The following is a 16,496-nucleotide window of genomic DNA, read 5'->3' on the forward strand; positions in this document are numbered from 1 at the left end:
AAAAGTTTGTGTTCAATTAGAGATCACAATATGTGGAATCAAAAAAACTAGGATTTGAGTCCTGATTCTATACAAACGGTTTTACCTTCCTGCCCTTGAGTGAGGCATCTATCAATTCCTTTGTCTTTGAGGCAGAGATAGCAGCACATGGATTTTCTAATGCAGTGGGGTGGGGTTAGGGAGAGCAGTCAACTGCACAAACATAAATTTTATATATATATATATATATACACACACACAAACTCCCCAGGCCAACCTTAACATGGAACCACTCAGAGAAAGGAATTCTGGAAAATGTAGTTCCAGCTTAATTAGATTGACACAGTTCAAACCACACATTCTGACCAGCAATGAGTATAGGTGGCCTGTAGGGGAGCTGGTCACATTCTATTTCTTGATTTGGGTGGTGATTTCATGGTTGTGTTCACTTTGAAATAATTCACTGGCCCCTACACATGATCTGAGCCCTTCTCCCTAAGTATATTATACTTTCACTAAATAAGCCATTTTTAAAAAGAAAATAAATGTGTTATAAAGTTATAAATATTAAAATAATTTGGTACTGGCTCAGAAATAGACAAACAGTTCAGTGGAATAAAACAGAAGACATACAGATGGCCAAAAAGCACATGAAAAGATGCTTAACATCACTAATTATTAGAGAAATGCAAATCAAAACTACAATGAGGTATCAGCTCACATTGGTCAGAATGGCCATCATCAAAAAGTCTACAAACAATAAATGCTGGAGAGCGTATGGAGAAAGGGAACCTTCCTACACTGTGAGTGGGAAGGTAAATTGGTACAACCACTATGGAGAACAGTATGGAGGTTCTTTAAAAAACTAAAAACAAGAACTACCATATGATCCAGCAATCCCACTCCTGGGCAGACATCCAGAGAAAACCGTAATGTGAAAAAATACGTGTACCCCAATGTTCATTGCAGCACTATTTACAAGACCCAAGACATGGAAGCAACCTAAATGTCCATCGACAGAGGAATGGATAAAGAAGATGTGGTACGTATATACAACAATGGAATATTACTCAGCCATAAAAAAGAATGAAATAATGCCATTTGCAGCAACATGGATGGACCTGGAGATTATTATACTAAGTGAAGTAAGTCAGACAGAGAAAGACAAATATCATATGATATCACTTATATGTGGAATCTAAAAAGATGATACAAATGAACTTACTTACAAAACAGAAACAGACTCACAGACTTTGAAAACCAACTTATGATTACCAAAGGGGACACGTGGAGGGGAGGGATAATTTAGAAAGTTGGGATTAACATATACACACTACTATATATAAAATAATCAACAAGGACCTACTGTATAGCACAGGGAACTCTACTCAGTATTCTGTAATAACCTATATGGGAAAAGAATCTAAAAAAGAATGGATATATGTATATGTATAACTGAACCACTTTGCTGCACACCTGAAACTAACAGCATTGTACATCAGCTATACCCCAATATAAAATAAAAATTAAGTTCAAAAAAAAGAAAGAAAATAAATGTGTTGTAAAGTTATAATCATTAAAATAATTTAGTACTGGCTCAGAAACAAACAGTTCAATGGAACAAAAGAGAAAGTCCAGAAATAGTCACCATTTGAATTTGCTATGTAATTAAGATGGTGTAAATAAAGAGTTAACAAAACCCTTTCTCCTTTTCCAAAAGGAAAAGACCTTGGATTCAACTTCTCCCAGCATTATTTGCCTGGAAACCTAATAGGGTAGGGTGTCAGCTGTGTTACCAGGCAGCATTGCTTATAGTAAAAATGACCCCCTAATGAGTAAATTGCACCTAGACTGGGAGGCTTATAACGCCTGGTGAGAAGCAGGGCCCTGGGGCTTCACTATGAGGTTCACTCTGTGAGCGAGTGCATACTTCCATGCTAGGCCCTGGAAGTGATGTTCATGAGCTTTTACAAACAATATTGGTTCCTATGGTGGTCTTGGTTCTTGTGTGGCTTTGTTCCTTTATACCTGTGCTGTTCCTTGGAGGCCAAAAGTCTAGCTCCTGGACTGTGTAAGGACCCCTGGTGATGACACATCTGATGCTGTTCTGCTGACATGCTGTAATTCCTGTCCTGTATCCTTCTATAGATCTAAATGAGGCTGATGCCAGGTGTGGCTTATTGGTCTTGTGACTGTGAGCATCCCACTGGATTGAGTCACTGTGCTGGTCAAGCAGAGCGGACATTGCAGGTGGCATTTCAAAACAGTGGTAAAAAATTATTCAGTAAAGTCAATCGAGACACAGACTGGTTAGTCAGCCTTTTAGTAAAATAAAGGTGGGTTTCCACCTCATCCTACCTCAGTACAAGCCTTTATATTCAGATGAATTTTATACCTAAAGGGGAAGAACACCACATCTGGGTATATACTGAAAAGAATTGAAAGCAAGACCTTGAACAGAAATTTGTACACCAATGTTCATTGCATTATTCACAATAGCAAAAGGTAGAAACAACCCAAATGCCTATCAATGGATGAAGGGATAAATAAAACTTGGTATATAATAGAATGGAATATTATTCAGCCTTCAAAAGAAAGGAAATTCTGACACATACTACAACATGAATGAACCTTGAAGACATTATGCTAAGTAAAATAAGCCAGTCACAAAGGACAAAAACGGTATGATTCCACTTATATGAGTAGTCAAGTTCAAGTTCATAGAGAGGGAAAGTAGAATGACAGTTGCCAAGGGCTGGGGGAGAGAGAATAGAGAGCTCTCATTTAATGGGTACAGCATTTCAGTTGAGAAAGATGTAAAAGTTCTGGAGATGATGGTGGCGATGGTTGCACAAAAATGTCAATGTACTTAATGCCACAGAACTATACACTTAAAAATGGCCAAAATGGTAAATTTTATGTTATGTACATTTAACCACATTTTTTAAAGGTGGGAACAAAACCATAAAAGTACTAGATTATATGAGTAGAAAGTTTTGTCATCTTGTGGAGAGAAAGACATTTCTAAGAATGACACCCCAAACAGAAAACCTATAGGGAAAAAAAAAGACTAGAGGGCTTCCCTGGTGGCACAGTGGTTAAGAATCCACCTGCCAATGCAGGGGACATGGGTTCAAACCCTGGTCCGGGAAGATCCCACATGCCACGGAGCAACTAAGCCCGTGCGCCACAACTACTGAGCCTGCGCTCTAGAGCCTGCGAGCCACAACTACTGAAGCCTGTGCGCCTAGAGCCCGTGCTCTGCAACAAGAGAAGCCACCGCAATGAGAAGCCCGCGCACCGCAACGAAGAGTAGCCCCCTCTCGCCGCAACTAGAGAAAGCCCACGTGCAGCAACGAAGACCCAATGCCATCAAAAATAAAATAAATTAAAAAAAAAAACAACTAGAAAAAAGAGTCCTTTATTTTATAAACAAAATTAACAAGCCAACAACATACCCACTGAGTTTTCTCCTCCTCGTCTACCTGTGTCTTGCACCTGTGGCCCACCTGGTGTGGCGATGAGGCCCCCACCTCTGGGCAGTCAGTTGGCACCCACACGGGTCCTGGCTTACAGCTGGGAGAGACCACTTTAGTCTGAACCTCACAGAGGATACACAAGGCCTCCTCACTGTCAGATGAGCAACCATGGCAAATGCGACAGGTTTCTTTCCCCCAAATCCTCCTGAAATAAAAAGGTGTGTGATAAGCAAGACTTTGGGGGGTTTGCAAAGCCTCCAGTAGCACTGGGGTTGCTCCTCATCCACAGCCAGGTGCTCTGCCCTCTTTCCAGACCCAGAAGAGGTCCTCCTGCTGCCAAGTTACTCGAGTCAAATTGGTGAATGGTTGGTGATTTCAGGACTGTCTCCAACAAACCACCTATCATACCCATTAATCTCAAAACATAGCCTTAGTTCTCAGCAGCTGATGGACCAGGGAAGAAATCTATTTGAATCCGATGCTTATTAAAAATGATGTGTTTCACATACTTCTCTGAAATGCAAGAGAAATGATGCTTTTCAAGTGACAGATTTCTTCCCTCCTTACTTCCTGCAGGAGAGCCACCAGTTCAGGGACCTGTTTCTCATGCTCTTCCAAAGCCCTTTCAACATCATTGAATCGTTACCCACAGTAGCACCACCAACTACTTCATATCCCAACCACTCTCCAGTGACACCCTGTACTGGCAAATGTGAGCTGTCTTCTCTTTCTTCTCCACCATGAGCATCTGGGAACCCCTATTCCTGACATGCTAGTTCTGTTTGGCAGTTGAGGGCATCCTGAACTCAGGGCACATTGAACTGATCAATCTAAGTTTGCTTGTTCAGTACCTGTAATTCATACACAGCCTCTACCTCTGGGAGACTATTTAAGATGCCTAAGAACTTTAAAATTCAAATAACAGCATTAATTAAGAATGTCTTAATATGGTCCCTCAAATCTGTACAGTCCAATATGGCAGCCAAAGCTATTACAATTTTAATTTAAATTAAATTTAAATAAATTAAAATTAAGTATAATTTAAAATTCAGCTCCTTAGTCGCACTAGCCCCATTTCAACAGCTCAATAGTGTCTAGTGCCCACTGAATTGGACCGCACAGACGTGGAACATTTACATCACAGGAAGTTCTATTGGACAGCACTACCTTAAACCATGGATCTCTGCCCAAACTCTTTTCAACACTCATTAAATGTCTACGCTTCTATAATTCCCAGGTGTAGTGAGATGACATGCCTGTTCCTAGCCTTCAACTTCCATATTAACCTTCTTTCCATTTCTAGGTTGGGTGCTGGGGGAGCACAAAGCACTATCCTGCTCTTAATACCCTGACCTCACCGTTCCCAGGAATTCTGGGGAACACTGAAGGGCTGTACCATACAAAGGGGACATAAGCATGTATATGATACCTTCCTTAGCCTATTGCCAACAACAGTGAGTTCTAGGAGCTGGTTATAATCAGCTCCCCTGTTGCTGTGAGCCCAGGGATCCCTGGCACGGCAATGCAGCATGCCTACAACTTCTCTTACCTCCGCAAAGTGCTTGGAAATTAACAAGCGCATCACAGGGTATCCCAAGTGTTAGTGACTTTCTATTTTCAAGCCACAGAGACCTTATAAGTATTAGCTCATAGAATGCCTAGTAAAAGGCAGTTATTTGGGACCAACAACTCTTGGCATGGCTCCCCTTGTGACAGCGTTTCACCGCCCCCCACCCCATCTAGAAGACGGCCAGGAGTTGCTTTACGGCCTGGAGCCAAGTAGAGATTGAGGTAATGCTGGGTCAGTCTGGACCCCAAGTCCATTCCTGGCAGCCTCTCAGCACTTCTGCACCTTTTCCAGTTACCAAGGGAGGGCGCCTTTGGGTAGGAAGACTCTGCCACCAGTCAGTCATAAAGGATTCCCGCCAAAGAAAACCCCATGACCTCAAATGGAAGGTCTCTTCTGGACAGGTGAGGCTTATAGGTTTCTGATTCCTACTGCCTTTAATGAAGTATTAACATCTCTTCTCACACCTACAAGGCCAATTCTGCCTCACCTGCTCCAAGGTATTCTGCTAGCTGATGGGAGTTGCCCTGTATTGTTTTCTCTGATTCCCTATAGTCCCCGCTTTCCCTCCTTCCTTCAGAATTAACAATTAGAAGAATCTCGGGAGTTTCTTTTGCTTCCTGAGATGCCTGAAGTTGGCCCACAGAAGCCAGAAGGCCTCCCCATCTCCACTGCCTTTAAAAACATATGTAAGTTCTTGGCTCCTCCTAGAGAAGACCTCTGGCTTGTGATGAGACTAGAATCATTTGTATAAGGCAAAGCCAAAGCTTGCTATAAAGCCCTTTAGCAGGCAAGCACCTGGGCCATGTACCCTCTCCGTATTTTTAATTCTTACATCTCCAGGAGGGCCTAGTAAATCCTCCAAAATCCACCTCTGCCTCTTAGTTTCTGAGAAGTCTAGCCGTGTTTCTATAGATGCCTCTCCCTCCCCCAGCACCCACTTTCTGCTTCCAGAACCCACCATCTTTCCACCCAGGCTATTTCAATGGTCCTACAATTTGTTCCCTACTTCCTGTAGGTCCAGATGGAGGTGGGGTTAGTCTGCCTTCTACTGGGATCTTCCTAAGAACTCCACCTGATGTTCCAGAATCTTCCTGACTTTCCTAAACACAGTCCAACTTTCTTCTGAAGCTTCATGTTGGCCATAAAAGGAAAAAATAATAATAAATTTGATTATGCCGAAAACTTAAAACTAACTTCAATTTTAAAAAAAGACACCATAAAGTGAAAAAAAAACAAGTGAAAGACAAAGATTTAATTCCAGATTAAAGAATACCTACAATTAAATAAGAAAAATAGAACCCAATTTTTTAAATGGGCAAAGGATATGACAATTCAGAGAAGAAAAAATTCAGAGAAGAAAATTTAGCAATTCAGAGAAGAAAAAAATCCAAAAGGTTTATAAACATGAGACGATAGATTTCAACCTCGGTTGCAATCTATTTGCAATCTTGTTGCAAATGCAACAACCATTTTTCTCCTATCAATTGGGAAAAAAATATCGGGTGTGAAGTGGGCATAGGGAGACAGCTAACCTCGCACCATCAACACAGCCACCTGGGAGGGCAGCTTGGTAGCATTTACCCGACGATTCTGACTATACACAGAGAGGCAAGCACAGTTCTTTTCTTTTTCCCCTGGAAGGGTTAAATCAGTAACTACAAGTCCCTTGCATCCTTAGAGGAAAAGTCTAGGTCTTTCCGGACACAGCAGAACTTCAATGTGTTAACACGCTAACCGGCTCTGTCTCTTTTCTCAGGCTTACCAGAGACCCTCTAGAAAAAGAGTAGGGCTGAGACGAGATTAAGGAGAGGGGAAAAACCCCGTCCTGTCATTTAACACTTCTGAAACTGTCAGGATATTTTTACCTTTCGATAATCTCCCGGCAATAAAAATCAATGTGAATTGTTCTTTACTCATCCAAAGCTGGTTTTAATCTGCGCCTCAAAAATGGCACGGAAGTCGTGCTTTCCAACCTTTTCCACGTCGTGGCACACGATAACTGGCCGTATCTGTAGGGCACGCAGGCGGCTCCAGGATTCTCTGGCCTCCGCAAGGCCTGACGAGGTGATCAGCGCGGCTCCGACTGGAAGATTCTCGCGGTTGGGAAGGTCTGTGAATACCACGCTCCCTCTAGCGGTCAGCGTCCCTACCTTTCTCCTCCTTTAATCACGGAAGAGAAACACCTGAAATGGGGAAGACGCGCCTCACCCACGCACAAATTTACCAAGCATCTCCTAACAAGGCAAAACTAATTCTGCAAAGTGTTTGTTAGAAAAATACCTCTTTCAACTGTCCGTAGGTACGCAGGCGGGCTTAGATAAGAAACACTTGTTTTGCTGCACTCAACCCCCTCTGAAACTAGAAACTGAAATTAGTCTACACCACTACCTAGCTCTAGAAAGAGGCAACAACTGACATCCTTAGAACTGGCTATCCCAGCAGTGACTTCCTCCGGCCCTCTTGACACAGCTGCGGGCCCCTGAGTCAGAGCTGTGTTTATTAGCTTTCTCTTTCCTCTTCTCGCTTGCTTGAACTCCCTTTTCTGAATACAAACACCTGAGTGTCTTTGCTAAAATGCCAAGTGGTCTTGCTAATGGTCACTCTGATCCTAGTTTGCTTATCCTGAGTCCAAAAACAGGGTAGATTTCCGAATTTTCGTCCATGGTGTGGGTACCTTGATAGTTCCTAGACATTCTTTTGCTCAAGGCCAAAAAAATGGGCAGCAAGAAACACATGTTAGGGCTCCAGCTGTCCTCTCCATGCTGATGGAGAGCAGTGCAAAGGGACAGAGCTTTTGGGATATGATTGCCCAAATGTGGAGAGCGTTTTTGCAATTTTTTCTCTTCAAGTAAAAATAATTAAGTTTATTTTGGGGAAAAATGTTAAAAGCTGGCATAACTGCATTAAGACAATGAAATGATGAAGTACAATTCTAAATTTATAAAATGTACGGCCATCTACTGCATATAAAAAAATCATTGTTCCTCCTACTGGAATTATTTATAATCACGCAATCACACACCTTGAAATATAAATGAATTTATAAGATACGGTAACTGCCGCAAAGAACCTGTATTAGACTGTTTTGTAACCTTTAATTTTCTCATCTGAAATTTTCTCATCTCTTCAATTTTCCTTTTTGTCTTTTTAAAATTCTATTTTCCCCAGCCCTTTGATGGAATTAATTCTGGCAGTTACATTTTTAATTTGATAAATCTCTCTTTTATTCTTTGAATATTCCTTTTTATAGCATTTTCTCTTCATGTATACAGTATCTTCTCATCTGGGAATATTAATTACATTTTCTTTAGTTTTCTACTTCCTGCACTAGTTCTGTTCCCTTGAGTTTCCCCCCATCCCCTACCCATTCGCTTATATGAATCTCTGTCATTTCAGAGGCTTTCTTCAAACGTCTAATGATCATTAGCTGCCTCTTCAGACGAATATCAAGGTACCTCCAAGCTGACTGGGGTACAGTGAAAGTGGGAGGGGTTTGTCCACTGGCAGGTTTCACTGGGAACCCCCAGCTGTCAGTATCTACAGGTCTTTTATCTTGGGCCAGGTTTTCCTCTGCGAGGAATCCTCTAATCCCCTGCTTGGAGGATATTAACTTGGCTGCCAGTTTTCTGGGAGTTTAATAGGAGAAGGATGCTGAGATCACTGTTCCGTGTGTAGACTTTTACTTAATCCTCTGCTTTCAGTGTAACAGTCTGTCTTCAGCTATGCCTGGTATTCCTGCATCCAGAGATCCTGATTCAGCAGCTCCAGAAAGTAAACCACTGGTGTTCTGCAGGGCGGGGGCGAAGTGGTAACCTACTCGAGGTGAACAGGGCAACTGAGAAGATCTAACGGCTTAACAGACTTTCAACTGCTCCACCTGCTTTTAGCCCCACCTCACCTGCCTTTGGAGGTTGCTGACATCTCTAATGCGTGAGCCTCTCAGGGCTTGAATCAACTGGCATCCGACTGCCTCTCCACCACCTCCTGTGGGCACTTGGCTTTCATTTTCCTCTGGCATATTCAGTTGCCAATTGCCTATTTGCTTTTTACTTTCCAAAATTATTTCATCTGCCTGTCTTTTATTCTCTGTGGTCTTGAGTTTATACTGTATTTTTTGTTTGGTTTGCTTTTGTCTTTGGGTTTTTTGGATCTTTTGTTTTTTGATCTTGAAACCTCTGGGGTGTCTGGGTAGACCAGTTAGTTGACTGTTTTCAGCTCTTAGCAACTTCAAGCTACGCCTCAGCTTTGGAGCCAAGGCATGCTCTTCTCACCTGGGCCCCCAGCCAATGACTGAGCAAGGTGGAGATAAATAACCCAGATCATGCTCGTCTCTGCTGAATTCTAGGCAATGACTGAGCAAAGCTGGAACGCAAGGGCCTAGCCGTGTCCACCATTAAGGAACTCTTCCAATGGGCAATCTGTGCTCCAGAGCTCCCCATTGAGCTGGCTCAGATTGTGTCGTCTGCATCAAAGTCTGATGGCTCCCCCTGCCCAGGCCTGGGCCTGTTTTCCTCACAGGTGTTACTCATCAATACACCTTTCAACACTTGCTTCCTAGAGAATGCAATTGGCATGCTAGCTTATGTAAGAAAGAGAATCTCTTGGAAGGACACAGAGTTATCTTAGAGAATCAAATGAAGAATTCACTTGTGAAGGAAGAAGCACTCCAGGTGCCTCAGCAACAGGACTCTGCCAGACTTTCCCTTAAGGCACTGCATTGGTGTAATTTAGTTCCAAGGACACTGAACTTCACCATCATCTCTCAAGGCTGAGCTTCAAAATATCAGGAAGGGGATACTCTGGTTTCTCTTCAAAATATCAGGAAGGGAGAATATGATTGGCCCAACTTGAGTCAAGTTCAATTAGCAGTGGCCAGGAGGACTTAGTACTAATTGAGGGCCATTTCCATAGAGGGAGGAAGTGTGAGCTAATAGTCATCCAAAAAAGATGTTACTCCTAGGCAGATGCCATTTGCCAGTGATTGTACAGGTGAAAATGAGGGACAATATTAGGTAGATATGTCTTATGAGCTAGATTCAGAAAAAAGAGAAATACCATTTATTCTGGGTCACCCAGAAAAAAGAGTAATCACCCTCCCACATGTCTGCCATTTACTATTTGAAAATAACTATCATGTGTTGAGTCTTCTATATTCTAGGCTAGGCATCTTAATTTCTTTCTAGAGTTCTCCAATAAACTCAAAATGAATTAAAGACCTAAATGTAAGACTGGATAGTATAGGGAATTCCCTGGCAGTTCAGTGGTTAGGACTGTGCACTCTCACTACTGAGGGCCCGGGTTCGATCCTTGGTCAGGGAACTAAGATCCCACAAGCTGCGTGGCACAGCCAAAAAATAAATTAATTAAAAAAAAAAGACTGGATACTATAAAGCTCTTAGAGGAAAACATAAATCATATTTTCAAATTTGACATATTTATGTCAAAGGCAGGACACTCTTAGACATAAATCATAGCAATATCATTTTGGATCCACCTCCTATAGTAATGAAAAAAATAAACAAAAATAAACAAATTGGACCTAATTAAACTTAAAAGCTTTTGCATAGCAAAGGAAACCATAAACAAAATGAAAAGACAACCCACATTATGAAAAAAAATATTTGCAAATGATGTGACCAACAAGGGATTAATCTCCAAAATATACAAACAGCTCATGCAGCTCAATATCAAACAACCCAATCAAAAAAATGGGCAGAAGATCTAAATAGACATTTCTCCAAAGAAGACATACAGATGGCCAAAAAGCACATGAAAAGATGCTCAATATCACTTATTATTAGAGAACTGCAAATCAAAACTACAATGAGGTATCACCTCACACTGGTTAGAATGCCCATCATCAGAAAGTGCACAAACAATAAATGCTGGAGAGGGTGTGGGAAAAAGGGAACCCTCCTACACTGTGGGTGGGAATGTAAACTGGTACAACCACTATGGAGAACAGTATGGAAGTACATTAAAAAACTAAAAACAGAAATACCATATGATCCAGCAATCCCACTCCTGGGCATATATCCGGAGAAAACCATAGTTTGAAAAAGATATGGGTACCCAAATGTTCACTGCAGCACTATTTACAACAGCCAAGACACAGAAGCAACCTAAATGTCCACTGACAGGAATGGATAAAGATGTGGTACATATATACAATGGAATACTACTCAGCCATAAAAAAGAATGAAATAAAGTCATTTGCAGCAACATGGATGGACCTAGAGATTATCATACTAAGTGAAGTAAATCAGACAGAGAAAGACAAATATCGTATGATATCACTTATATGTGGAATCTAAAAAACTGATACAAATGAACTTATTTACAAAACAAAAACAGACCCACAGACTCTGAAAACCAACTTATGGTTACTAATGGGGACGTGTGGAGAGGAGGGATAAATTAGGAAGTTGGGATTAACATATACACACTACTATATATAAAATAGATAATCAACAAGGACCTACTGTATAGCACAGGGAACTGTACTCAATATTCTGTAATAACGTATATGAGAAAAGAATCTGAAAAAGAATGGATATGTGTATATGTATAACTGAATCACTTTGCTGTACACCTAAAACACAACATTGTAGATCAACTATAAAATAAAAATTAAATTAAAAAAATAGAAAAAATAAAATAAAAACTTTAATTAAAAAAAAATAGGCAGAAGGCCTGGAGGATAGAAACAATAACTGCTCATCTCCTTCTTCTTTCTAAAGTATATTTTTGCTCAATTTTTATGTTGTTACTCTGAACTGTAGCAAGTATGTTCCTCCAAAGGAACATCTCTGAGCAAGGAGTAGCTTGCTAGTGAACCTGAACATGCTATTTAATCTCTCATAAATAAGATGGGGATGATAATAACAACAATAACACTTACCTTGCAGGTGACTCTCCGACAGAATCAGAGTTAATGTATCTAAAATATCCTGCACTGTACTTACAACACAGTAGCATAGTAAAAACACTCAGCAAATGGTAGTTATGATTTTAAATGATAAACAAACTCATGCATTTATCAGCTTTTTTTTTCTTAGAAGACTGCTAGAGAGATTTATTGTGTCCTCCAAGGCTATTCAGCAGATACTGGAGTTACAGCACAGTGAGTTTAATTCAAGAGAGAAATTCTGAACACAGAGTACTCAACTCCACAGGATTCCACGACACAAATCTACCTGATCACTCTATCACAGTCGGCTTTATCATTACATGCAAATGGCATGAAATAAAATATATATATAAGCATATGAAACAATTAACTTTAATTACAAAAATAAAGTTTATTTAAATTCTATATATACACATACATACACATACACACATACAGACTGCACCATACATTTACTTATTACATACAAATTCTGCTTCTCAACTACAAAGTTATGTATACAGTGTAAACAGTGGTAAGAATTCCTAAAAAGCCCCCCACTGTACTTCTTTCATCCTAAATCTCATACTTGTCTTCCTCCCGCAATTGGACTGGGTCTTATAATCCACATGTACATTTATTACAGTATTTGTTTCCCCCTAAAAAGAAACTCTAAAAAGCTCTTATTAAACCAAGTATATCTAACAAGTACTGTTATCTTAGATCCAAGAATATGTAATATTTGAGATAAGTAAAAGGTTTTTATCTGTTTCTGCTTCATCAGTAAAACCTTATTCCATACATACAATTCCCCAGTCTTCCTATTACATTTCTAGTGATCTTGAAATGGAAACCAGGTCATGGCTATTGAAAAAAAAAAAGTCACCTTTTTTTTCTTTTTTTTTTGGTCAGAAAGCCAAACATTGATAATGCATTTTTTTATTTGCCTCAGAGCAGTTTGCTATGAATTAATAAGCCCAGCCTCCAAGCCCTCAGTCTTTATGGCTAAGATACATGCAGGTGAAAAGTAAAAGATTAACTCCATTACTTGTCTTCCTACCACATAACCATTTAAAATAAGTTTGCAAGGAACTAAGTGAATTATATAATTGTGCTGACATGAGAGTCCCAATCTGTCTTTCCTCTGCTAAGCAACCTCCTTTTCTATGTATTTGAAAAACTAATGGCAATAGTAACAGGGCACTAAGAAATGGATGACTGACAACAATGATATATGTAGAAATGTAGCAAACATTTCTTTCAAATAAATATATGCTCAAGGTCTGTATTTAAAGAACTGTATTGAGAGGTAATATCTCTCTTACTACTGTATTCCAAACACCTATCACAGTGCCTGGTACATAGTAGGTGTTTAATATACAGTATTAAATACACAAATGAATAAATGGTGTGAAAAAAAACAGTGTATTCAACTCCATGCTGGTTCAATGGCTAATACTGTCCATTTCAGTTTGGGGGACAACTTACCAAAAAATGGTAAGGGAAAATGACAGACCAATATAAAATTCTTGCAGGAATGATAATTTTGTGTATCTACCAAAAGATCATTATCATATATTAAAAATGAAATACACAGATAATTCTGAAATTATCATGTCCATTTTTGGGTTAATAAGCCCTGAGACAGAAAATACTGGTCCATGCACAGCAGCTGCCCAAGCTGCTTTCCCAGCTTAGGGGCTTTATATAGAACAATAAGTATATAAAAGCTTCTGAGCCATTCCAATATTCCCGCTGTTCTGATATATGAGAGACAAATTGTAGGCAATATCTCTTCGTAAGTCTAACTGGTCAACTTCCATACCCTAGGGGGAAAAAATATATGAATGAGTTATATTTCAAACTGACAACCAGGACAATTTTATGGCAAATAAATAGTTTTGTAAGCGTTCAAAAAACTATTAAAATTCATAATACTAAAAAAAATTTATAAAACTAGACATATACCTTGGATTTAAATTTTTATCAGGTAATGCTGATTCAGTTAATTGTTACAGTAACTGAATCATCAAATATTTTTAAATGTGTAACCAATAAGTTAAAGAAAAAAGTCTCATCCGCAAGACATGGCAGAATGAACTGTAGATGAATTAGGATTTAAGAGTAAAAAAGTGAAACCATAAAAGAAAAATACAGTTGAAAAATACAATAATATAATCTTGGGTAGGAAAGGCCCTTCTAAGTATAACAGCAAAGGTAGAAACTATAAAGAGAAAGATTGATATGACTTCATAAAAAATGTAAAACTTCTGCATGCAAAAAAAAAATCATAACACAAATGACCAGATGGGAAAAAACTACCTGTACTATATAACAGAAAGGCATATAAAGAATAGGTCTAGGAGGGCACATTGATTATATGATTGATTATATGATTATAACCAAATTGATTATAATGATTACCTTATGAGTGTTATTACCTTTTTTCTACTTAAATAACAAAACAGTGAACTCAATGGAATAGATTAGATCTATGTTCCTAATCTTCCCCATGCAAAATTTTATAGTCACCTGAAAAAACATCTGCAACAATGAAAAATGATACCTATAAAGCTTAAGGAGCAATACATAAAGTACTTATGAAATAAAGAACACAAAAGTATATGTATTTCATCAGCATAACTATAAGAATATGTATTCATTTGCTTAGTGGCTAATGTTGAACAAGGGTAATAGAAAACAGTTGTGAGGGAATGTGGGGATTATGAGTGCAACTTAAAAAAATTAACAGTGAAAACATACTTTCCTTCAGAAATTAAAAATCAGGCTTTAAACACAGACTATCATAGTATTGGCAACACTTCACTCTATATTACATTATCTTAAACAAAACTGCATTTATATTGGTCTTTCATTTTTATAAAGAAGTATGTTAGTTACACTTTTGAACTTGGAAATGAATAATGGCTATACTACTCAATATTCAGGCTTCCTGTCTACCAGCTCACACCTGTTAACCACAGGGGCTATCTTAGGATAACTGAAATGGTCATAACCAGAAGTCATATATGGCCACATAGTTGCTGATCAGGTCATTAAGGCCAGGATGTCAAAGAATTACTTGTTGCTGAACATAATTAAATAAGTGCATTCAATAAGGGGAAAATACATTTTAATATATAAGCTACAATTAATTTCACTGTCTGGACCACTACACTGAGCTAACTGCACTTATCTATAGATGAAATGAGGTGACTCCTCAGTTTTTAGAGTAAATCATACAATACCTCTACCACGAATGGAGGGAGCTCCAGGGCCTTCTGATAATAGTGGATTGCAAGGTGAATCAGCCCCAGTTGGTGAAGGCCACGGCCCAAATTATAGAATGATTCCTGGCAAGGCCCACGTAGACTGAGGTATCGATTAAGAAAGGAAAAGCCCTACCAAAAAGAAAAAGATAAATAATTCAATAGTTCACTCATTTGACAGTATGTGCCAGGTGCAGGAATACAAATATTTTTTTTCAAAAAGACAGTGCCACCCTAAAAGAATATATGCCTGTGGTGTAGTGTTATATCACAACATGGTCAATATCTCTTCTGAAGGTATAAAAGAGAGATTTTTTTAAACTAAAGACAAAAGAATTCATAGAAAACAAAGCCAAATGTTACAACCAGCTGTTAAAGATCTGTAATCTATAAGCAAACAGAATATATATTTTTATGGTTTCAAGTTGGCTTTTGTGGCATTAGAGGCCAGTAAAATTTTAGGTTTGAGATACATGTCTAAAAGCTTGACCAAAATATAAAATCCAAGCCCTTATAATGACAATTCAGAAAGTTTCATCCTCATGAGCAAACTCACTTGAGCGTATCTAACCTTTCTGGGTAAATGGTACCTTTTATATACCTCTCAGAACCTTAATAACCTCTTAACCTTAAAAAACTTGGTTTTTTTTCCCTCTGAAAACTTCTGACTCAATAGTTTTATGGAGAAACTGATGATTTCAGAGCCCAACTGAAATGATGCAGGCTCCCTGTGTGTCACAGTGTCCAAAAAGCAACTTGCTTCTTCACTTCTTCTTGTATTCACTTTCCCCTTTAATGCGGCTTCAACTTTTACCACGCACAGAAAGCTTCAAGTTGCAAGGTGCAAGTATCTGATGTAAGTAATTAAATAAATATCTTATCTGAGTTAAGAGTAAATCAACTAATTTGTACGTACAGAAAATAAAATGCAATTTCCTGGGTGATCTGCTATGTACTAAATGGTCACAAATTTTCCTTCATAAATTAATAATAAAAATTAAGGAATTCTTTAGAATTAATGCATTCTAGGAATAAAAATTATGCTCAGTAAACAAATCATACTTTCTGCACAATAAATGAACCCATTTGAGTACATGAATTATGACCTCTACTCCACTGAAAAACATGGTTCTCTGTTAAGTATCAGCAGACAAACAATCTCAGAAATATCTTATCTTCTTATTTAAAAATGAGAAATTTAAAGACAAAAATCTGAGAAAGAACGTTTTCTTTCCTTTCCTAACTACTTAAAAAACAGGTATATACATGCATCAAATATATAAACATAAAAACTGAAATAGAAGCAAAAG

The 16,496-nt window shown here is 38.8% G+C and overlaps 1 protein-coding gene across 1 annotated transcript in view; it reads right to left on the bottom strand.

The window, feature by feature from the left end:
• Positions 1-12,357: 12,357 nt before the first annotated feature.
• GTF3C3 (general transcription factor IIIC subunit 3) overlaps positions 12,358-16,496 on the bottom strand; it is a 30,474-nt gene continuing 26,335 nt past the window's right edge. Inside the window, exons 17-18 of the mRNA XM_036858779.1 lie at positions 15,166-15,318; positions 12,358-13,743 (exon numbers count right to left, since the gene is read on the bottom strand). Of these exons, the coding sequence (XP_036714674.1) occupies positions 13,621-13,743; positions 15,166-15,318 (276 nt within the window). The 3' untranslated portion in view covers positions 12,358-13,620. The remainder of the gene's footprint in view (positions 13,744-15,165; positions 15,319-16,496) is intronic.

This window comes from Balaenoptera musculus, chromosome 7 (assembly GCF_009873245.2).
Source record: "Balaenoptera musculus isolate JJ_BM4_2016_0621 chromosome 7, mBalMus1.pri.v3, whole genome shotgun sequence".
Lineage (NCBI taxonomy): Eukaryota > Metazoa > Chordata > Mammalia > Artiodactyla > Balaenopteridae > Balaenoptera > Balaenoptera musculus.